The following is a 23,477-nucleotide window of genomic DNA, read 5'->3' on the forward strand; positions in this document are numbered from 1 at the left end:
ACCTGTACTGGAAATACAAGAACTATTAAGAGAATGGGCACCTTTCAAGGTTCACATCATCTGCTTTGTGACCCTCGCTAAAACCCAACTAAGTAACCTCCAGTTAACATACCAACAGATGATGGTTCTGCTTTAACTTACTCTTTGAGTGTTTAGATCAAAGAAATTCTGTCTTTAAAAAAAATCTTTGGTAACTGAAGCCACAACATACATGCAATTGCTAATCAAATCTCTCTTCAACAGCAAAGCATTTTTCAAATCCAGTGAAATTTTCTAATGGGCTGCCTAGTGCTGGCGCCCACACACAGAGCACAGTCCGTGCCAGCTCTTATGGCCATGGTCAGTACAGTGAAGACACCCACATAGCAGCAGCTGCTGCTATCCTGAACCTTTCCACCCGCTGCAGGGAAGCCACAGACATCCTCTCCAACAAACCGCAAAGCCTGCGTGCCAAGGTAAGCCAGGCCAAGAGCCTGGATGATGGGCCAGCGAGCCGAGAGAATCAACTGCCTTTCATGTTCTCAACTGCGTCCGTTCACTGCCCCAACTCCCTACTCAAGCAGGGATGACCTCTCAATGAGTTCAAGGGAAAAAAAATGGGTGCTTATCTTGGTGATGTAGTAATTTGGGGAGCAGTGAGTTAAGCTGCTTGAAGAGAATTGCATCCTTGTTTGTGTTCTGAGGCATTTGGTGAAGAAGGAATGAGAGTTACTGTTAAAATGTGTCTCTACTGTGGAAGCTATTCACTGTGTGCAGGTCAGAATTATTCAAAACAGTGTTGAAACTGATGGAGACATTGTCTTGTACATATCACACTTCATATCATGAGGACATCTAGGCTGTAGTGTTCTCTTGAGACCCACAGTAAGTACAAATACAGTGACTTCCCAGACTGACAAGACTAGAAGACTTGAGCAGTAAGTCCAGAATCAAATTCCAAGACCTTTGTGAACACAGTCCTTAATCCCATGAGATTAATCATATTTTTACAGCCTTCCTTCCCAACTGTGGGAAATGTATGTTCATATTCATGATGTCTTACACACATGTCTAAGCATGTCTTCCTTTTTATCACAGAAGCGTATCATACTTGAGGCCCGGTGAGGCACAGAGGAGGCTGTAAGGGCTCAGTGTTTCTCTCACTGGGAGGCAGTAGTTCCTGTTTACACATAAGACCTCACTTAAGGAACATATCACCTACCAAGATAACAAGTCTAGAAACCTGCTGACATACATTCCCCAGACATTCTCTGTTACAGATTCTACTGCTTAAAATGGGGGAATTCCTAAGGCATTATCAGACCCTGAAACCTGTGCAGTGTAAGCAGAGACATGTCCCTTTAAGGGCAGCCCCATCCTTATGTGGTCAGCTGCTCGCCCGTGCTGTGCCAGGCCTTCAGGAGAGCAGGTAACACAGTGCCACCAAGCATTTGACAGAAGAATCAGAATTAGCTTCTGGAAAAAGCCAAGCCAAGTAAACCCCAGGAAGAGGTGGTTGCCAAAATCCACTCAAAAAACAATCTTTAAACAAATGAGGTTCTTAAACAAAGAAAAATATATCCTCTGAAAATACAGCAAAATACCAATCTCTCTGAAATCATAATGCCAGTCCCAGATAACTGACAGGGAGATGATTTTGAGGGATTTTAAAACACAGCTTTATTTTTAAATTGACATTTTAATGATCTAATTTATTTTTCCATTTTAAGACTATTATAGAGATACCTGGTTCTAGAAATACTCTGATGTCATTCTTCCTAGTGCTTTCCTGTGGACTAATTTGCTGTCTTATAGAAAATGGGGTCTGCCACTACAGGTATCCACCCTGAAGCAGCTGGCTGGCAGTGCTAGGATGGATGCTGTCCATTTGCACATGTCCGTATTTCCCTGCTCCTCAGAGTGCTCCTTTCTCCCTAAAACCCTCCAGGTTTCATCAAATAACTGATGTCAAGTAAGTCACACACAGATGACTAACTGTTAAGTGGTGCTTGTCAGTCTGTTCTCTTTTAAAAACACATTTCTGATCAAGAAAACATGTTTAATCCCCACATTTCAAAAGAAACAGGTAATCCTTTCCTTTTTTTTTTTTACACAAGAGCATAAATTCTTTTAATTGGCACCAAATATCCAGACAAGCAATAAACAAGTAAAACTGTACAAACTATACAGCACCAATTGTAGATGTAACAATAACAAAGGGGAATATAACTTCTAACATTAGATAAAGGTAATCCTTTCCTAACGTCTGTTTGTCCCCTCCTTCTGTCATTGAGGCTCTATGCAGTAGACCTGGTGTTCCCAAGATAATGTCCTCTCCAACACAGCTCCTACCACTCTAAGCTAATGAGGACAGGGGAGAAAGGGCTCAGATGAACTTCTAAAAGGATCGAATTATGCTAGAGGTCTTAAAAACATTTTCTTATGTGAAGTGCCCATTCCTCACACAGTAATTTTTAGCATGGGATGAATATGGCTCCCACCAGAATCGCTGTGAGCAGTGTTGCTGAACTGCATAACTAGCTACTCACATTCCCACACATTAGTACCAATTTGTAGAACTCTGTTTTCTTTAGAGTTTGTGTTCCCAAAATAGAACTGAGTTTCACAAACTTACGGAAACAACTCTTTTAGGGGAAAAAAGCCAAGTTAATTAACTCTTCAGACCTGCATCTAAGCAAATCATGCTGGATGCGTGGACTTTGCAATTACTGGTAAACCTGGGATTAGATGCCATCTTCCCGTGAACATTACATGTCAGCCTAATTCTTCCTCCAGTAGATTTGAGTTTTGTTGTTGTTAGTGCCTTTATTTCTGAAAGTTTCTGCTCATAAGATCCCATATGCTTCACATTTAGAAGCAAATGCAGACAAGCAGGGCTAAGCACTGGGTCTGCCTCCACTACCTGCAAGACAGCAATTCCCGTGCTGTGGGTCTCCGCCCACTTGGGGGTCGAATGGCCCTTTCACAGGGGTCACCTACAACCAACAGAGAGCTCAGATATTGACATTGTAGTTCATAACAGTAGCAAAATTACAGTTGGTCAGGGTCACCACGACATGAGGAATTGTACTAAAGGGTCACAGCATTAATAAGGTAGAGAACCACTGGGATAGACTGAGCTTCAGACCCTGGATTCAAGGAACTTCCAGATAAGCAGAAGGTAAGGAATGGCCCTTCCTTGGACATCCGAGGTGTAGAGGTGGGAGTGTGGAGGCTGGTAGCTTCACAGTGCCTCCTATCTGAACCAAGGAAGGCTAGTTTCTCTTTCCCTTTGGTCCCATCATTTGCTGTGAGCATCTCTTTAGCTGCTTAGAGCAATCAGAGAATGAACTAAAGAACACACTGTGACCTGTAGACCAAAACCCACAAACCTTCAAAGTGCTGAAACACCACCTTGAGCACATACAAATATCTATTTCTGCAAGCACACAACTAACCCCACACTAACTAAGTAGGGTTCTTAGTCAGTGATCTACAAAACACTCAGAGATGCAAGGAAACTGAATCCCTATATAAATATAGAAGGATGACGGATGATGTCTTAGGGTTTCTCATGCTGTTAAGAGACACCATGGCTGTGGCAGCTCTTAAAGCAAAGAGATTTAGTCCGTTATCATCATGGTGGGAAGTATGATAGCACAAAGGCGGACATAATGATGGAGAAGTAGCCAAGAGTTCTACATGTTGATCAACAGGGAAAAGTAAGACCCTAGGTCTAGCTTGAGCATCTGAAACCTCAAAGCCACCTCCCAGTGACACACTTTTTCCAACAAAGCCACACCCCCACTAATGCCACTTTCTATGAGTCTCCAGGGGCCATTTACATTCAGACCACCAGAGATGATATAATATGCACACTGTCTTCCACTTAAGCAGCCAGTGTTCTCTACACACCAGGTATATAGCATACCCGTGCAGAGAACATGAGGCCATGTCTAGTATGACTGGTCATTTTTCAAAGCAGAGCCCATTCACTTTACATTTTAGAAGGAACTATTTGTGTTAAAATAACATCTTGTCTCTGAATAACATATTCATACTATCAGATCTCTTACATGTGGTTTAAGGAATTAAGAGAATAATTTGTGTGTTTAGTTCTTAATGAACATCCTTAGGAGTTAATTTTGTCTGAAACACTAGTTCTCTTTTTATTCCAGCACATTTGTTTGTCCTAAGAATGTCTCCATTTTTATTTGACATAAATATGAGTTTTGAGACATAAATGGGCCACCGTATCATATACCTTAAGGTCCTTTTGCCTAGCCACAGTGACTCCAGGTAGGAGTAGAGCGATGGGTGTAGGTAAGAATGAGCTTCCTGGGTTTCCTGACCCTTCTCGTCAATGCCCTGAGAGCTGGACCAGCCTGTGACGGATGCAGCCCACTTCGCCTCCTCCCATTCTCCTCCACAGAGGTAGAACATGCTTCGAGTCTATCTTTATCCTCAGCACTGCCACTTGCCAAGTATTCTGTTGTTTGTTTTGGTGTTTTCCCCACCTGTTTAGACAAAATGACATATGCACAGTGTGCCTTAAAAGAAAACAAAAAAATGACACTTACTTGAAGTGTTTAAAGTTCAAAGTCTGTTTTCGCTTGAACAAGGCCTAGAAACAGCATGCCATTAGTGCTGCCTGCTCACAGCACTACCAATGGACCCTGGGTGGTTAGAACCCAAGCAGATTTTAACAACTAAACACATAGTACCACACATTGTCAGTGAACAATGATGGAGGTCTCAAGGTACTGATCTTAAGGAACCAACTGCATAAGTATATTATAACTAAATATGTACTAACTGGTTCCTCGCTGGTCATGGTGGTCCAGCCTATAACCTTAGAACCAGAGAGGCTGAGACAGGGTATTGTTAGCTCGAGGCCATCCTGTCTACCTAGCAAGATCCTGTCTCAAAATAAGTAAATAAATGAAAGATTGACTCTTAAGCCCTGTAAACAGTAGCCTAGGACTATGTCTCTTCTGGGAATTGTAATTTACAGAGTACCTACTGTGTGCTAGGTATTATTCATAAACTCTCTGACCATGTGAATCCCTTTAAATCTTCCTAAACACTGTACCAGGGATAATAAGTTTCCATTTTTCAGTGGAAGAAACAGTGGTACAGAAATATTGAATACTATTCTCTTAGTGGCACAACTATAATTTCTGGGAAAGAAATTTGAATTTGAATTTGAATTTACACATAGCCTTAATTCTTTCCTAAAATACCTTATGGCTCATGTCCTGTCCAACCACCAGGAACTCACTAGACTCTGACTTCAAATGTAAATGTCTGTCTTGTGTGAATAAAGTCTAGAAATTTAGGGAACTAAACTTTATTTCAGTTTCACACCTTAGGTTAGTCATTTCCTCTCTGCACTGCATAATTCTGTGTTATAAACATGTTTCACATTTTTTTTATTTTGACAGGGGTAGTACTTACTGCTGAGTAAGGAAAAAGAGTGAGCTTGGTTTCTGTCTTCAGTTATATAAGGACTTTCTGTCTGCTCTTTGGTCCTCATAATTATAGTTTCACTGACCAGGTAATGTTCCAGTTACCAGAGGTGACATGGTTACATTAATCATGCCCCTGATCTTGGACATCTAGGCCACTTTTAATCTTCTAGGAGAGATGAAGATTACATTCAGTAGGTCTGTAAACTTTCTGTTTAACCATCATTGATAATAAACTTATTACCCTTCATTACAAGTCATTATCCATAAAGTAAGTCCTTGAAAGCCAGAACAATCTGTTTTTCAGTTTCTCTGTTCCTTCCACTGTAGTGTTATAATCATACCGCGCATGTCCTTAGTAATGCAGTGAATATACCTATAGCAGTAACTCAAAGGCAGCATCAATAGATGGCCTATGTTGTCCTTCCTGAGCTGAAAACCAGCCCCAAGAAATAAAGTATAAATACGTAGAACAAGGTCCCAGATAGCACTTCCGAGATCTAAGTGTTAGAAAGAGTGAGAGAGAAATACCACCTCAACTGCACCTCTGGCCCTGCCTCTCCACCAACTTCTCCCACTGCCCAGATTTCTGTGCTGACATTTGGAGATCAAAGCAGAGAAATATGATGCCTGGTGGTATCGCTCTGAATAAAAACCCATGCTGTGAATGTGTGATCCGCATCATGGTAGAAAGGGCCTTTCCTGCCACAGTGTAATTGTTGGATGCATCTGCGCAGTTACTTAAAGCCCATCTGTACTCCTATCCCCAGCACACAGCATCCCCTTTCCCAACTCAGGTGTCCTGGGACGTCTCTTTCAAACATTAAGCCTGAGATTTTTCTAATCAACCCTAATTATGCAAGACAAATGCATAATGGCTCCTAGAATCTCTAAATTTTAAAAAGTATTTGAAATACTTCTACTAAAAACTAATATATACATGTATACACATATATATATATGAGAGACTTTATTCTTGGAATAGTTGATATTTTTCAAAGCTTGAATCTGCACTATTTATGGGTTTTGCACTATAAAACTCTGCAGCCCAGTCACATGGCTCCTTTTTCCTAAGCCATCTGTCACAGAGGTCTGGAATTTTATGTGAATGTTGGTTGTGCAGCCTTAACCCAAGTTTTTTTTTTTCAATTTTTTATGAAAAATGTCAGCAACTACAATATTTAGCATTTTACTTTACGTTAGCCATTAAACTTGATTACTATTGCTCTGGTTCATTGCTATAGTTACACATCAGCTACAAAGCAAAAAAAAAAAAAAAATGCTTTGATGCCCAACTGGCAGAATGTATTGTGAGCTCATGTAAGAAAGGGTCTGGTGGCACCGATACAGTTAATATCTTGGATTTTTTGTAACTGGGGTTTATTAATGCTGGTATAAAAATGTATTTGATTTTATACAGATGGCATAAGATGCTGTGGTTACTATGTTATTATCCCGGATAAGCTGTAATGTCAAATTCAGGGCTTAAAACTATCACAGGAGATTAAACTATTTGCTAAAAAGGGGACAGAAAGATACGGCCAAAGCATCTTAGCCTGTCACGTTAGAAGTGTATTTACCTCCCATAAATGTTGAAGAGCTGAGAGACTAGATGGGAACTTTGCAGGTAAAACAAACAAAAGAAGAGAGACTTTTATTTCTAATCAAGCACAAGCAGCAACCCCAGCCTAGTTGCAAAGGTATCATGGTGACTGCTTCAAGGAGAGGTATAAGAAGGGCTTTGAAAACATATGTCCTGGTCAGGATCTGGTGACTGTAGGAGTTATGGATCCTGCTAACATAATTAAAAAGACTTCTTTGCCAACTAAAAAGGAAAAAATCAAGAACTTGTCAAGAAGTTAAGTAAATTGATGGGTGATGTAGCAAGGTTATTTGATCCGTTTGCAAAGTTAACAAGCATATTCTTCCAGGTTTGAGGAGCTCTGATACTGTTAACAAAAGTCATCTACCATGCAAATCTTGAAAAAGAACTGGGCCACAGACTTAGTCCCAGAGTGAGAGGCTACTCCTCAGAAACAGGGAACCACTTGGTCAAAGGCTTCCCAGGGGAGCTGGGCCTGGAAAGCCTCTTCACTATGAAATCTCCCATGAAACACTAAAAAACAAACACCTTTATCCTAGATCTTCACTATAAAACTGAAACCCTAAGTCCCCAGGGTGAAATCAGTCTACACAGAGCACTTCTTCCTCCCCACCCATCACAATATTCCCAAGCATCTTCATTTCAGATGATCTAAAGTGCACATTGCTTTCCTATTCCCAAATACTCCAGGAAATTCTCTTCTAGCTGCTTATATCTACGTATCCATGATATTGATTAATATAATGATTCAGGGAGTCGGGAAGTTATGCATCCCTTTTGCTAAATACAAATACTAATATTGAAAATGGTAAGCTTGTAATAATACTGCTGTCATGTAGAAAAGACTTTTGAAGCTAAACTTTAAAAACATGCATGTATGTAAAACTGTTTTAGCCAGTGAATCTTATTCATATTTAGCTTACTTTGTTTAAACCCAGAAATATGATGCACACTAATGGGACTTTTCTTTAAAGTCTGCCTAAGAATTGAATGTTACCCGATGCAAACCAGAAAGCTGGATTTATAAGCAGATATTCTACCATAAAAGCTTCCATTTTAAATTATCCCTTAAAAGCCCTGCATGGCTAGGCTCTAACTGCACACTGCTGAGATGCTTTCTGTTTCTGTTTCTGTTCTCCATCAGGGAGCTGAGATAGAAGTGGATGAAAACGGCACGTTGGACTTAAGCATGAAAAAACATCGAATCCTCGACAAGTCTATACCCCCGACTTCCTCACACACTACAATTGCAACCCCATCCTCATCCCCATTCAAAGCAAGCAGCCTTCTGGTCAATGCTGCCTTCTATCAGGCTCTCTGTGACCAAGAAGGCTGGAATGTGCCTATCAACTATAGCAAATCCCACGGGAAGACAGAGGAGGAGAAAGAGGTATTGTGTCAATGGCTATCAACGAGATTTCTACCCTAAAGTTTCTTTCACATTCCTGTCTTCACAAAAAGTGAAGCCTTGCTTTAGATTTCCATTTTATTTTTACGGGAAGGTTTGCCTCTGTTTATTTATGAATACCACATGCACGCCTGATGCCTGATATGAACATCACAAGAAGGGGTCAGACCCCATGGAACAGGAGCTATAGATGACTGTAAGCCACCATGTGAGTGCTGCACACTGAACCCAGGGCCTCTATGAAGAGCAAGAGCCATTTCCTCAGTGCCGATGCCTTGTTTTAGATCGTAATAAAACAATGCTTTTAAACTTTAGATGAAACTTATCAATGGAGTCAACTTTTCAGGTCATTTGCCTAGATAAACATCATTAAAGTGTATTTTATTCATACAATGGTGGGAGTTGTCCTCACAGCGGCCTGTAAGGATTAATGCATTACTCAACACTAAATGGTTACCTCAATAACACAGTTTAAATCAGAGTGAAACTGAGCTTGGGACAGTAAGAATCTTGAAATGCCAGAGCCATGTGTCTAAGTGTGGGCATGCCCGTGAAAGGTTGTGTGAGTAACTAGAGGGACACTATCCCAAAGTCCACAAGACAAACTCATGAGCCAAATTTGTGACAGGGTGAGCAGCACCCAGCCCTCCTCATTTCTGTAGAGTTAGCCATTGACTTGGCCTCAGCAGATGTTAGGTCCTACACAATTACAAAGGTAACCTGCTGATGGATGTAAGAGGTCCTATTGTGATATTGATCAGGTTTCTTGTCGATGAGCTTTCCAGGTGCTGTGTTTAAGGGACTGCAGAAATACTAATGATCTTGTTCAGCTATTTAAGTTTTCAGAGACTTTGGTTGGGACAGGAGAGGGTATCAAATTTGATTTTTTGTCTACTGTCTCAGAAATTAGAGTCAACATCTACAGAAGCAACCACAGGCTAGGAGATTCTCCATTCCTTTCTCCCCTCTTCTACATATTCCCTCCGGTGTCTCTAAGGATAAGTAGTGAGGTCCAGGAGATATACTAAACAAAAAGGTCTCATCTCCACCATGGTGCACGCCTGGCCTCAGGCCTGCACATAGTATTAAAAAGGACTCACACCAAAGGCTGGGGTAAAAAGACAAGCATGGGGTACACACCTGCAAGTCTTTAATTCCAGCACGAAAGAATCTAAGGCAGGAAGATTGTGAGTTAAGGCCAGCTTCAAGGCTCACTACACAGTGAGATTCTTTCTTAATGATCTAGCAAAGGTAGCACAAGCAGATACCCACTGTGGTGGTCAGAGACATTCATCTGGAACAAACCCTGGCCCCAGGATCCCTTGTATCAACATCATCCATGCCGATCGTACCACTATTTAGAGGGTGAATAGACTGACTCAGTAGCCGCTTCCATTAGTCTGACACTACTGTACCCACCTAGCTGGAGTTTTTCAGATCTTTACATAGACACCATCAGTTAAATATCCCTAACTGGAAGATTCTGATATGCTTTAAAACCACAAAGACTTTTACTGTCACAGGCAGTATATTGGTCTGCAGTGCTGACTACAAACTTCTCCCACTGCCATCCTGTATATGCAGACAAACCAAAGTTACACCCCTCTCCCATGCACCAGTGGAGCCGAAGAGGCAGCAGGCAGGGTGCTGAGAGCTGACATGGGTGGAACAGAATTCATTCCATTTCAAGGGAAACAGGGTGGTACAGAGTAGCTACAACTGCATTACATTCTTCTATGAAAGGAATTCCAGCATGTTCTGATAGCTAAACATCATGTGACAAAAGGCTTTTAAACATTTTCCTCTTGACTGTGTGTCTATGTTGACCTATCCTTGGTCAGTTTATGTATTAGAAACCTTCCTACCATCTCGGTGCCTTGTGTCAGCCAGGAGGATGTGATCCTGAGTTGTAATGCAGAAAATGAACCTTGGAGTGTGCGTTTCTTTCACATAGGGTATCCAGGACAGTATGGCTGTCACTACACGTCTGTGCCTTCTGCCACTACCTTCTTGTCTATCATGCTTATAATCAAGTGTCAAAAAATGAGTCTACTAACAACATTTTTATCTTTGCTTTCCAATCGTTTTTATAAAAGTTTTAAAAAAGAAACATTTGGATCCATCTTGGTAGTTGTATGTATCCAAATGTTTTATGCTTTTCCCTACACCACCATATATTTGTGACCGTGTTTCATTTCTCTGTGCACATGCAGGGACACACACACATACACATAGCAGGAGAAAGGAAGAGAAAGAAGGCGGGAGAAAGGGAATGGTTCTTTTTTTTCCTCCATCTTTATTAAATTGGGTATTTCTTATTTACATTTCAATTGTTATTCCCTTTCCCAGTTTCCAGGCCAGCATCCCCCTAACCCCTCCTCCTCCCCTTCTATATGGGTGTTCCCCTCCCCATACTCCCCCCATTACTGCCCTCTCCCGAACAATCATGGGGAATGGTTCTTCAATCTAGTTCTCAATGGCTTACTTCAGGTCTAAAAGGCACCTTGAAATTCCATCCCACTGACACAGTCTGGGAAGACTTTGGGATGCTTTCTGTGTGTAGACACACCGTGATTTCCTGAGTGAACAAAAATGCTTCATTTGTAGATATTTGTATAGTTGGTGGAGACTTACACAAAAGTGATATTCAATCATTGGAACTCCCTGGTACAGTTACATATCTTTGTTTTTTGTTGTGTCATCTGTACTAAGGTATTCTCTGAAAAGAGAGTATTTTTCACATACTGTATTAAATCTTGAAGGTAACAAGTATGAGGCTTGATAGATACCATTTTTGAAAAGTAACATGGATTAAGTAATTTGTATTCAGAATCCTTGTTTAGAAGACATCAAAGGGGGGTTGGGGATTTAGCTCAGTGGTAGAGCGCTTGCCTAGCAAGTGCAAGGCCCTGGGTTCGGTCCCCAGCTCCGAAAAAAAGAAAAAAAAAAGAAAAAGACATCAAAGGAACACCACATACATTAAGAAAAAAGACAAGGACTCCTTCTGAAGCATGTCACATTATCCCAACCATTCTGTGAAACAAGTTTACTAACATTTCCAGAGAGGAGAATTGATACACAGGAAGGTATGGTTGTTGGTCCTTGTATTACACAAATTAAGTGATCAGCTTGGACAAAAAACAAAAGGAAAGTGGGGCAAATGTATTTAGAAAGAAAGAGAGATAAACAGAGAGACAGAGAGAGAGAGAGAGAGAGAGAGAGAGAGAGAGAGAGAGACAAAGACAGAGACAGAGGAAGAAGAAAGAAAGAAACAATAGAGATTGCTAGGGAATACTAAGAAACATTTCAAAGGAGAAAAGAAGTTGTGTCAGAGGAGGAAATGAAAGAGGAAGAGGAAAGAGATTGTTTGGGTAAGGTGTGTGGAAGCTATCTTTGCCTTGGGAGCTCCAAGGATGAGGACTAAAGCCTGATACACTGACAAATCCGTAGGATGTGACTAAGGAAGGGTCCCTTTGCTGTGCTTGTGTAGGGACACTGTGTACACCTCAGTAGTTCATTGTGAGTGTTTGAAAACCTGGAAGTATTTTTTCCCATTTGCCCCTACCTCACAGCTCTCACACCACCGGAAATTGAGTGATTATTTCTAATTCATTGTTATCTAGTTCATATGCACAACAGTTGCTTAATTTTTGTGGTAATTTTCAGAAAATATTGTCTATCTCTCTCAGTGAAATAGCCTGTCCAGATGCCCTCTAAAAAAATATCCTGAATCTGGAAAAAATTCAAAATATCTCAAAAGGAAAGCACTGAGAAATAACTAGGGCTGTCAGCTTTATTCAACTGTCAGTTCTCCAAAGATTTCAGGGCTTAAAATTTTAAAAGTGCCAGATGCTATTATCTGTTATTCATGTTACCATTATGTTCTGGTCTTTACTGAAATCAATATAACCTTCCATCTGTACATTGAAGGATCTGGGTGCACACGTGTTCTCTCTAAATGCACACACACGCACACACACACACACACACACACACACACACACACACACACACACACGTGCACGCGATTTGCTAGGACATCTTACACAGAACAAAATTACTATTTTCAAAACTATACTTTTTTAAGTGTTAAATAACAGTATGAAAATCATTACTTAATTCTACACTGGACGCTATTTGAAAATTCATCTAGTATAATATGTTTCTGTATCAGAAATAATCCTGACAATTCTTTTAGTTGTGGCTACATGTATTTACTTTCTCTTCAGGTTTGCAGAGTAGGACTTAAAGCAAAACCAGAAAATACAAACAATTGAAAGCATAAAAGAGTCTACACTTTTAAAAGTTATGAAATATTTAAAAGGTGAACAAAGCCATCTTGGAAAAACCTTTTATAACACTTTGCCATGCCAAATTAAATAGCATACATCTAACCAACATTGTTTTACATACATTTTAGCTGTATAATAGTTTGAGCTTTAATATTGTTCATTTCCTTTAAAATCCTTCCATAATCCCACATTCTGTAAGACACAGATTTAACCCTCAACCAGAAACCTCCCCAGGCTCGGCTGTAAATGGACATGCTAAGGAGAGGCTAAGCTAGAATGGAACTGCTCCTGAGCCAAATCCATATTAGAGTGAGTGGGAGAACGGGCGGGTGTAAATCTCCATGCTCAGGGAACCTTTCATTTCAGCCATTTTCATAGTAAAGCTTTAAAAACAAGCTTCACCACTTCACTGGCCTACCTTGCTGCAGATGGTGGCGGGGGCATTGAAACAGCCATTCGCTGCAGTTTATACAAGGACACATTACCCTTCCAGTACATATTGGTATCAACTATTTTTTGATCAGTAAAGTAGCACAAAATACTTTAGCAGCACAAACAATCTGAAGGATGGTATTGTTCCACACTGGTGTCTGTTAATTGGGCATAAAATGGCATCAATTGAGGTATTTCTACTAGTGCCTGTTCTGTGGCGCAGTGTTCCTTTTGTTTTGCTGCTGCTGTGATAGCTGAACATGGAAAACCATGATTCCTGAGTTCATTGGGGCATGTTTATTTAATGAGAAAAGCGTGAGCCACCCTAATATAGTATACTAACAGCCCTACAGTTCAAGAAATGTCTTCATAGTCACAAAGATGTGACCCTTTAACAGTTTCTTTCTCAATTATAATCCCTCACTCTTCAGATAAAGGTCTATAACAATCAAAATATGTCCTTTTGTTTATTATCTGTTTATTCTTTATGTAAATCCTTTGCAGTACTCTAGCCAAGTCTTCAAGCCAAGCTCAAGCCTGACACCAATAGCTTCAAATCCAGTAGCCTTGACAGAGTTTCCTAAGTCTTCTGCCTCCTTCTCTCCCACTTACCTTTGTTTGTTTGTTCGTTTGTTTGTTTTGACTGTTGTTTGTTTTCCAGAAAGACCCTGTGAACTCCCTAGAAAATTTAGAGGAAAAAAAGTTTGCTGGAGAGGCCTCTATTCCAAGTCCAAAGCCCAAGCTCCACACACGAGATCTCAAGAAAGAATTAATCACGTAAGTCATGCTCAGCCGCCTGCCCGAAGAGATTCTGCAATTAAGAGACATAAATTTACAACTGCGAGTGACAGTGGATTATACATGACAGTTGAAACTATTTAGGAAAGCTGAACTAGTTAGCACATACCTAGCTCTCAGCACTACACTAGGACCTTCCAGTGTATGTATGAAAGAGGTAGGAACCTCTGTCCTTTAGACAAGATAGACATACTTACGGTTACAGATTTTCAGTTAAAGACGGTTTGGTTCACGGTATCTAAGTCCTGACTTCAGGAAGTCAGCTAACCTTGTAAAGCTCTAAAAAAGCATGACTTAAGAAAGGACGATTTTCATTCCTCTTTGGGTTTTTTAACTCAGAAGAGATACAAAGTCTACATGAATCAAACCATCACATTGTACCCCTGTGTTATTCAGCCTTTGGTCACTGCTACAAAGTATCAGACTTTATCCATTGATAAGAAAATAAAGGTTAATTATGGCTTGTGGATTTGGAAGTTTTGATTCATGGCTACTTTTCTCTGTTGCCTTTGGTCTTGTGTTGAAGAAAAATAGCTAGTTTCTACCCTTTAACTTTGTAATTTTATCAGAAATTCCCCCAAGAATATATCACCCTATGTAATATTACATAATATTTTTCACTATAGATTTGAATTGACACCTGATATCAGAAGCCTACAGGAACTCAATTAAGAATATCACTCTCCTGTCAGAAATAATATTGCCACTAGTTATTTATTCTTTTGACCTTATTATACCACAAAGCCTTAATTTTTTCATCTAATCAAATTTATATGTTACAGTATCTTCATTGGTAATTTACAGATAATTGGTTTAAAATCAGTATAACTTCTTTGCATCTTTTGGCAGTCTTAATGAACATAGTTGAAAATAAAAGAGAAATAAAATAAACACAGTGCCTTTAGAACACTATTTGGGCATACAAATTTCCAAACACTTGACAGACCTGCATTTTTCAATTAAACAATGTTCAAAGATTTTTTTTTCTGTATTTAAAGGGTAAATGTTTACCAAAATGATAACTCAGCCTGAATATAATCTCCATTATTTTTTTAGTTTTTAAACATATATATATGTGTATATATATATATGCATATATAGTTAGTCAGTCAGTCAGTCAATAAGTCAGTCAGTCTATATCCCATCCTGAATCAGGGACAGAAGAATTAAATGGCTCCAATTTAGATCAGTTCCTGAAAAGCAAACATCCCTCTAAAATCCCTAATATTCATATCATCTTTACCTAAAACAATTGATAAGAGCCTATTTAGAGGAGGTTAGTATCATAATGTTAATCCCCAAAGTTTCTTCAGAAGAACCTCATTCTCAATTTAATATGCACAAACAGAAAAAGCTTTGCTCTGGGCAGGATATCAGTGAAAACGCTATGTATGCCTGAATGATGGAGCTGCCTTTCTCTCAGATCCTTAACGTGACCACAGATAGCAGCTTCAGTCCATCTGTGCACTCTAAATGAGGAATGTCAATAGCATCTAAAGACTTAAGTGTTTAGAAAACTAAGGATTCTCTAATTGGAAAGGTATCTCTTGAGGATAACAAACTTCTTGTGAGATTTTTTTTAAAAATATAGGAGTCTAAGACAGAAGTCTGTGAGAAATGTGAAGAGACACAGGTCACAGTGGGCTACCTTTGACAGATGTCCTGGAATTTGTTTTGGGGCTGGCTGGGAATTAGGAGTTGCTGTGTTGTTACAGCTTTGAGGGAAACTACTCAAGAGGTTTTGTAACTAAATCTCTTGTTTATTTCTCTGTAACCAGTAACTTTCCCCTGTAAATAACAATTTACATATCAGAGGTTTTCTTCTTTGCAATTTCTAAACTTTCAGAGATACTAAGTAGCTTTAAGACGCTGAAGAAAGATTCCTTTCTATGATGTATCACAGGGCTACTGCCAGGATTTCTGTTCTCATTTGGGGGGCTGTGGAAATTTATCTTTTCAGAGAACAGAACAGCATTGAGTGTTGACTCAGATGTTATATGACCATTGTGTTATGCTATGACAACATGTTAGCATCACTTCCCACATTGTGTGAATTGGAAATCTGGACAAAACATTAAAAGACAAAAAACTAAGGAAGTGGCTGGACATGCTATGCTTACTTTTTTCCTTCCTATAAATTCTCTTTTTAATCTCTGAATTTAATGCTTTGGCCTTTGCATTTCCTAAGCAGTACAGGCTTGAAAGGAGAAAATGCTTTGTAATTTGTCAGGAAGAAAACCCTCTCTGAAATGCACTTGATACTCACGATGTGTTTTTCTGCTGCCACAGCTGCCCCACGCCAGGGTGTGATGGAAGCGGCCATGTCACAGGCAACTATGCATCTCACCGCAGGTACCAAATGCCCTTGTGTGTGCTCAGGGTCTCATCATCTTGGTCTGTTGCATCTTGCAAACTCAAGCTGCTCTCTAAATTAGGAAATGATGCATGAGTTAGTTAGAAGTGGAGGTTATTGTATTGTTCAGAGATTTAGATATGGCCCGTGGAAATAAGGATTCTTGTTCAAAGGAGTATTCTGGTCCTGGTTCCAGACCAACTCAGGGTTCATGTCAGGTTATAGCCCATCTAGCATTAAACAAAGAAAGCACAGGGGCTTCTCACTGTGGAGGTGGCATTTCTGGTCCTGAACAAATAAATAAAGGTGTTATGAGGCTGAACAATGAAAGGATCTCTGTTTTCTTGATGGTAGCATCTCCTTTCCTGTGGGCAGTGACTGAAAGTGGAGGTTTCACTGTGGATGATGCAGCAGTGAGAGTGGATGGCCGGCCACTGCTGATCACTGAGCTCTCAGTAGATTATAGCCCTTCGGTTGATAAATAGCAAATCTAGTTTGCAACAATAATTGAAACCGCCTTAAGACCATGTTCCTCACTAGTAAAATGAGATTCAATCCCAGCTAATTCTTTTCCATCCCTGGTCACCCATAACTTAATGTAAATCACAAATGCAGGACACACTTTGCATCAGATCCGTCCATGTCAGTGCTGGACTTTTCTTCCTCTTCCCTCTGTAGTGTCTCTGGATGTCCTCTAGCAGATAAGACTCTGAAGTCCCTCATGGCTGCCAACTCTCAAGAGCTTAAGTAAGTGCTGGGAGGCATGACCTCTGTGCCCTTCTTCACCCTGGTGGAACCCTCATTGTTCAGTGCCCATGTTGCCTTGTGAAGAGAAAATACACTTGTACCTGACTGAGTAGCAGGAAAAAACATGTGTGAAAACTTTGAAAGGACTGAACCTGAGCCTGTATATCCCGCCCAGACTGACTTGCCGGGATTGGAGGAAAGGGGGTGGTGCTTATGTTTTATAGTGATTTGTAACAAATGGCATAAAAACACAATCGTTTTGCTGTTGATTTCAGAACGTATTTACTAAACCAGACTAATGAAGGTGTAGCAAACATTCACCATCAGTTTGAAGAAATCATGAGGATTTAAAGTCTCCCACCATGGGCTGGAGAGATGGCTCAGCCGTTAAAGCCTAGGCTCACAACCAAAAATAAAGTCTCCCACTGCCTTACACTTTGTTAAGCATCATTTGGGCTCAGTTCTACTTTGTCTACAAGGTCTCCTCTAGGTTACATGTATAGTAATGTCTAGTTATTGATGTTTTATATTCCTGACATTCGATGTGTTACATAAGTATATTTATAGTTATTATGCAATAATTTCACACTATAGGACATCTTAAAGGCTTAATAATGAGCAACATAAAAATCCGAAGTTTTTTAAATCCAAAAATAATAAGAATTTGGAAATACGCAAATATTTCTCCCATTTTCAGATGTTAAAGAAAAATTTATTGTGTCAAGGTACAGTCTTGAATATTGACTGACTTTTTTATTAAAATATAGTTTTTGGGGGGTTAGTAATTAAAGGATTGAAATGTAAGGTACAACATATCATCATCCTTGGTCTAAATATTCCATTGTCACATCTCAATGATAGCTATCACTTCACGAACTTTCTCTAAATTTCATGTGACAAAAACACATAAAGATATTGGAAGCATGTAGATTGAGAAGGCCTATCTCAATGTGAATAACTAGATGTTTCATGCAGCCTAATAAATAATTTATCTGTTTTGTCCATTCAAGAAAAAAATATCTTTCACTAATCTCTTGTTTATATACTCAAGAAAAAAATTCCTAAAAAATACTTCATGATGTAATAGAAAGCACATAAACATGTGTGTGTCATATATAAGATGGATAAGCTACTGAAGCACTAAAAGAAAATGTTAATAAAGAGATGGCTTAGCAATTACAGTTTCTGCTGTTCCCGCAGAAGACTCGGTTCAATTCCCCACACCCATGTGAGGCAGCTCATAACCACATGTGACTCTGATTCCAGCAGCCTTTCCTGGCCTCTGCAGCAGCCCCGCCCTCACCTCCACAGGCTCGCACAGAGACAAGCATGTATACATGATTTAAAAGTAACTCTAAACTTACTAGAAAAGGTGAAAGACAAGCATGTCTAATGATAGATAATACGTTTCTGTGTATTATTGATTAAAGTTACAATGCCTGTTTCTCTGACTCATTGGATGTTTGCTAAAATTTAACTGAAAAAAAAAAAGTACTCCCTACTTTGTGTCTCAGTCAAGGCATTCCGTGATATCAAAACATCTGTCGGCCTTGGTAGCACAGGCCCTTTTTCCAGGACAAATGTCTGTGAGTACAAGGCCAGCTTGATCTACAGAGTTCCAGACTAGCCAGCGCTGCATAGTGATACCTTGTCTCAAGAAGTGATTGTACAATAAATAGCAGTATATTGTCAACCAGAAGTCACGTAGCAGCTTTATAGGTTAAGTATGTGTTTTCAACATGGGTCCTTAACTGAAAGCCAATTGCTTAAACCGAAAGAGTCCAGCTCAGCCTCTTTAATTTACATGTGTCACGATGCCCATCTCTTCCATAGCCAGGCACCCCACTGTGTTCCTGTGTTTTCTAGGTGTCCAACCCCGGGTTGTGATGGTTCTGGTCACGTGACTGGAAACTATGCCTCCCACAGAAGGTAAGACTATCCCCATTTCTCAAAAGGGAACTAATGTGTTGGCAATGATACCCAGTCATAATCTCATAATCACAGAGTCTTGTACTGTTTTTGGTTATTCCTTCTAGCTTGTCTGGTTGCCCTCGTGCAAGGAAAGGTGGCATCAAAATGACCCCAACAAAGGAAGAAAAAGAAGACTCTGAGCTTAGGTAAATACAACTGACAAAGAACTGGGGTGGGCTGCATCTTGTCTAACTCGGAGGAGCCTCGGGATGTCACTGAGTACACATCGAATCCTGGAGGACATAAATCACTAAGAGTCAGGATTTCTGACTAAAGATTCAAACTGCTCATAAGTTCAAAACTGTTTTCTCATTCATAACTGCATGTCTACATGTCTACATGTCTAACAATGCAGAAGTGAGAGAAATTTATCCCTTGTCTATCTGATTTAAAGGAAAGCAGCATGTAGAAGTTGTTTTATTATGGTATTTCTCTTGGTGTCTATATGTGTTTCTTGAGCTTTTTCTTTGTTTTTTTGTTTTCCAATTCTGGTTTATTTTTATCTATTTTATTTTATTATTATTTTTGATGCATATCTATATTCTAATAAGAGAAGGAAGGGGTACAAGTTTGTGTGCATAGGATAGTGGGGAGAATATGGGAGGACTTGGGGGAGGGGAAATAATAATCAATCAAAATACATTGTATATTAAATCTATTTTCAATTTTAAGAAAAGAAAAGAAAAAAAGGTGGGTAAGAGATTGACTAAATCTCTTAATAACTGGGTGGCAAGCAAGTTAAGCTCTTACACAAATCTCGTTTTTCCCTGCCTGCAAAATGGAATAACATTCTCTTCCAAAGAGTTTGTGGTGAACATTAAAAAAAATGATGCCCAACACCAAACATTTATCAACTTAGGAGAGAGCATAGTAGAGTGTTCTTAGAGGATATTTCATCTGAGTCGCCTTCAACTTGTGTGGGCTTAGTTTCAAGCAGTTAAGTTCACTTCCTGTAATAGATCATTGTCTTTAACCCAAGATGAAGAAATGTGATACGATATAAGCATCAGTTTATATCATAGCAATTTGTTCAAACCAGCCTAATTTAATGAATGTGTCAGGCTTTATTTCAAGTGTGATTCCTATGGGCAGCCTCAAACTGTCTAGGAGTGTCATTGATGTATGCAGACTAACATAATTGCCCTCGGCTGAAGCAAGTCCTCCTCTGTGAATTTGTGTGCAGTCAACTAAGTGCCCAGCTGGGCTGGTAGGCTCAGGAGCGATTGACTGAATCTCACAGAAGCACACATGGCTACAAGTGCACATACTAAGCATATAGACTTATTTATGGGACACCTGTCTACACCCCATGGCACATGAAATTATAGTGGATGGTTTCTTTTAAATGCATTTGATTATGTCCAGTTCTGTAACTATTTTGCTACATCTACTTTCACAATTATTTCTATAATATATTGATATACTTTTTTTAAAAAAAGAGGTGATGCATGGAAGTTTCTCAGCCTAGAGCCTGCTGATTCTTACTGCCAACACAAAGCTGTTTCATTAGTTGTGGTGTATCTTAGGCTTTTTCTCTCGCTACAGTGAAACACCGAGAACAAAAGCAAGTTAGGGAGAAAAAGGTTTATTGGACTTACCATTTCAGATCATGGTCAATCACTGAAAGAAGTCAGTGTAGAAATTCAAACAGGGCAGAAACCTGGAGGCAGGATCTGAAGAAATGGATGGGTGCTGCTTATTAGCTTGCTCTCTGTGGATTCTTATAGAACTCAGGACACATGCCCAGGGCAGCCCTACCTACATTGAGCTGGTTCCTCCCACACCAATCACTAATTAAGAAAATGCTCTCCAGGCTTACCTACAACCTTTCTCAGTTGAGGTTCTCTCCTATCTAATGACTGTAGCCTGTGTCAAGTTGACATAAAATTAGCCAGCACACGGTGGTGTCCTTTGAAGCTCTCTGCTGTTGTTGCTTCTGTGTAGTATGAAGCTGTTACTTCCTGATAATGGTTCTGTTGTGTTTCACAGATGTCCTGTAATAGGGTGTGACGGCCAAGGTCACATATCAGGTAAATACACATCACACCGCACAGCTTCTGGCTGTCCTCTGGCTGCCAAGAGACAGAAGGAGAATCCCCTCAATGGAACCCCTCTCTCATGGAAACTGAACAAGCAAGAACTTCCCCACTGTCCTCTGCCAGGATGCAATGGTCTGGGTCATGTGAACAACGTTTTTGTCACCCACAGGAGGTAATGCTTCTTTTCTGTCTTGCTGTTCTTGTTGTGATTGTTTGTATTGTGAGTTACTTGGGGAAAGGTCAAAACTCTCAACATATTAATTTATAACACTTTAGATATATAACGCCAAGTCTTGCTAAATAGATATTTGACTAGTCTGAAGAATGAAAAATGCATTTTCTGTTTCTGAAAATACACTGCACAGACTTCAAGTACTCTAGAAACTCCATTTGTGGGCTGGAGAGATGGCTCAGTGGTTAAGAGCACTGACTGCTCTTCCAGAGGTCCCGAGTTCAATCCCCAGCAACCACATGGTGGTTCACAATCATCTGTAATGTGATCTTGGTGCCCTCTTCTGGTGTACAGGCATATATCAGGCAGAACACGGTATACATAATAAATAAATGAATTTTTAAAAAAGAAAGGAAGAAAGAAAAACTCCATTTGTTTCTTTCATCCTAAAATATTGCTTATGTTGCTAATTTTAAGTAGTGGGGTCTTTCAAAGCTTCATTCCAGCTCCAAGTGCTGCTATCCACTCTACTACCTCAGGCAGCTGTGAGCTTTCACGTGTGCATTTCTGCCAGCCTACCTCGCTTGCATCCACCCAATTGCAGGCCAGTGCAGCCATGTTTTGCTTCTGGGAAGATGTGATTCACCCACAGCAGCCTGGAGGATAGATAGCAGCATGTGTGGGTGCTGGTGGGGCACATGGACCTGGAGCTTTGCAATGATGTCACCCCCTCATCACTGAACCCCTGACTCTCAGTGGAACCCTCTGTTGTACAAGGATGATGTTAGACCAGCTATGTGGCTCCCATTCCACCTTAAGAAAAAAAGGCTAGAAAAATCTTGATATATTTCTCCAGTCAGTTAGTGTCCCACCCCCTTCTAAGTCTTTTAGACTACTTCTTACGGTCTTATGGAAATGTTGATTCCCTTATGATCAGTATACTAACTAAGCAAGTTGGGACATTTTGAAACTTTTTCAATTTTAGAACTGGGACAAAACAGTTTTACCAGAAAATAATCCCTACAGGAATTGATCGCTTTCAAGGTGCCAGTAAACGAGCTTATGGAGAAATTTGAAATTTTCTGTGAGGAGGTCAGAGGAAACCCTTAACATTATGCCAGAAAATTATCTTTTCAGGGATTGCTTGTTTTGAAGTTGTCAGTGAAATCTGCTTGGGAAATTTTGTTTCCAAATGATGTATTTTGATGGCTTTCAGTGCAAGCTCATGTCCACTGTGGCATGCCTTGTTTTAATATGTTTGAATCATGATTTCCTATCTAGGAGCAGCAGTCACAAACCAAATATGCCTAAGTTGAGTCACCTACCATTTTGTTCTAAAAAGGCAAACAAGTCTGTGGCCACACTACCCTAAATATACATAATCTAGTATGAGAAGAAATGAAGACACAGCTCACCTCTTTGCTATGCCTTAACTGAATTGCTGATTTTATGGAAATGATATGAGACTCATGGTTTAGCTTGGTTTTGTTTTGTTTTTCTGCAATGGAGTCCACAGCCCATAGGCCTGCTCCCAGGCCTGCCAGACTTCACTTCCAGATCCATAAAGGACTTCCATCATGGGACATAGGGGTAGAGTGATACATGCATGTGTGCACTTGTCTGTGAAGGCCTGAGGAAAGATACCTGGAGTGACCTGTGACCTACACACATATGTAGAGGCCGGAGGACAACCTCAGGTGTCTTTCCTCTGGACTATCCATCTTCTGTTTTAGAGAGGATCTTTTACCAGCCAAAAACGTCAACAAGTATTCTAAGCTAATTGGCTAGTGAGCTCCAAGGACCCACTCACGGGCCTATACCTTCCAAAGCCTCATTTTCATGTCAGCACATACTCTTTCTAAGCTGTGTGATGACGGCTGATGGTTCCTTAGTGTTTTTAAAACAGTATCTACCAGAAATAGAGTGTAAATTGCAAAACAGATATTAGAAGGGGGAAGATGGGAAGTTTCAAATGAAATACTGTCCATTGTGTTAAAAAAAAATGGACACCTTCAACATTTCCCTTTACCAATTAAGTATTTATCACCTTCACAACCATTTTCCAAGACTACAGCATGTGAGAATAAAAGAAGACAAACTCATATACACTCAACAGAGAAAGAAACAGTCTTCATGAATCTTATGTAGGCCATGAATGTCAGAATGAGGCTCCAAAGTAGTTTTGACCTCAAGTTGTGCCTCTCATTGTCTTTTC

The 23,477-nt window shown here is 39.9% G+C and overlaps 1 protein-coding gene across 1 annotated transcript in view; it reads left to right on the plus strand.

Annotated features, from left to right (window-relative positions):
• St18 (ST18 C2H2C-type zinc finger transcription factor) overlaps positions 1–23,477 on the plus strand; it is a 112,330-nt gene that overhangs the window by 76,180 nt on the left and 12,673 nt on the right. Inside the window, exons 11-18 of the mRNA XM_032906474.1 lie at positions 244–455; positions 8,195–8,440; positions 13,844–13,959; positions 16,270–16,332; positions 17,012–17,080; positions 18,947–19,009; positions 19,117–19,197; positions 21,041–21,262. Coding sequence (XP_032762365.1) covers positions 244–455; positions 8,195–8,440; positions 13,844–13,959; positions 16,270–16,332; positions 17,012–17,080; positions 18,947–19,009; positions 19,117–19,197; positions 21,041–21,262 — 1,072 coding nt within the window. The remainder of the gene's footprint in view (positions 1–243; positions 456–8,194; positions 8,441–13,843; positions 13,960–16,269; positions 16,333–17,011; positions 17,081–18,946; positions 19,010–19,116; positions 19,198–21,040; positions 21,263–23,477) is intronic.

The sequence above is a fragment of the Rattus rattus genome, chromosome 1 (genome assembly GCF_011064425.1).
Source record: "Rattus rattus isolate New Zealand chromosome 1, Rrattus_CSIRO_v1, whole genome shotgun sequence".
NCBI lineage: Eukaryota > Metazoa > Chordata > Mammalia > Rodentia > Muridae > Rattus > Rattus rattus.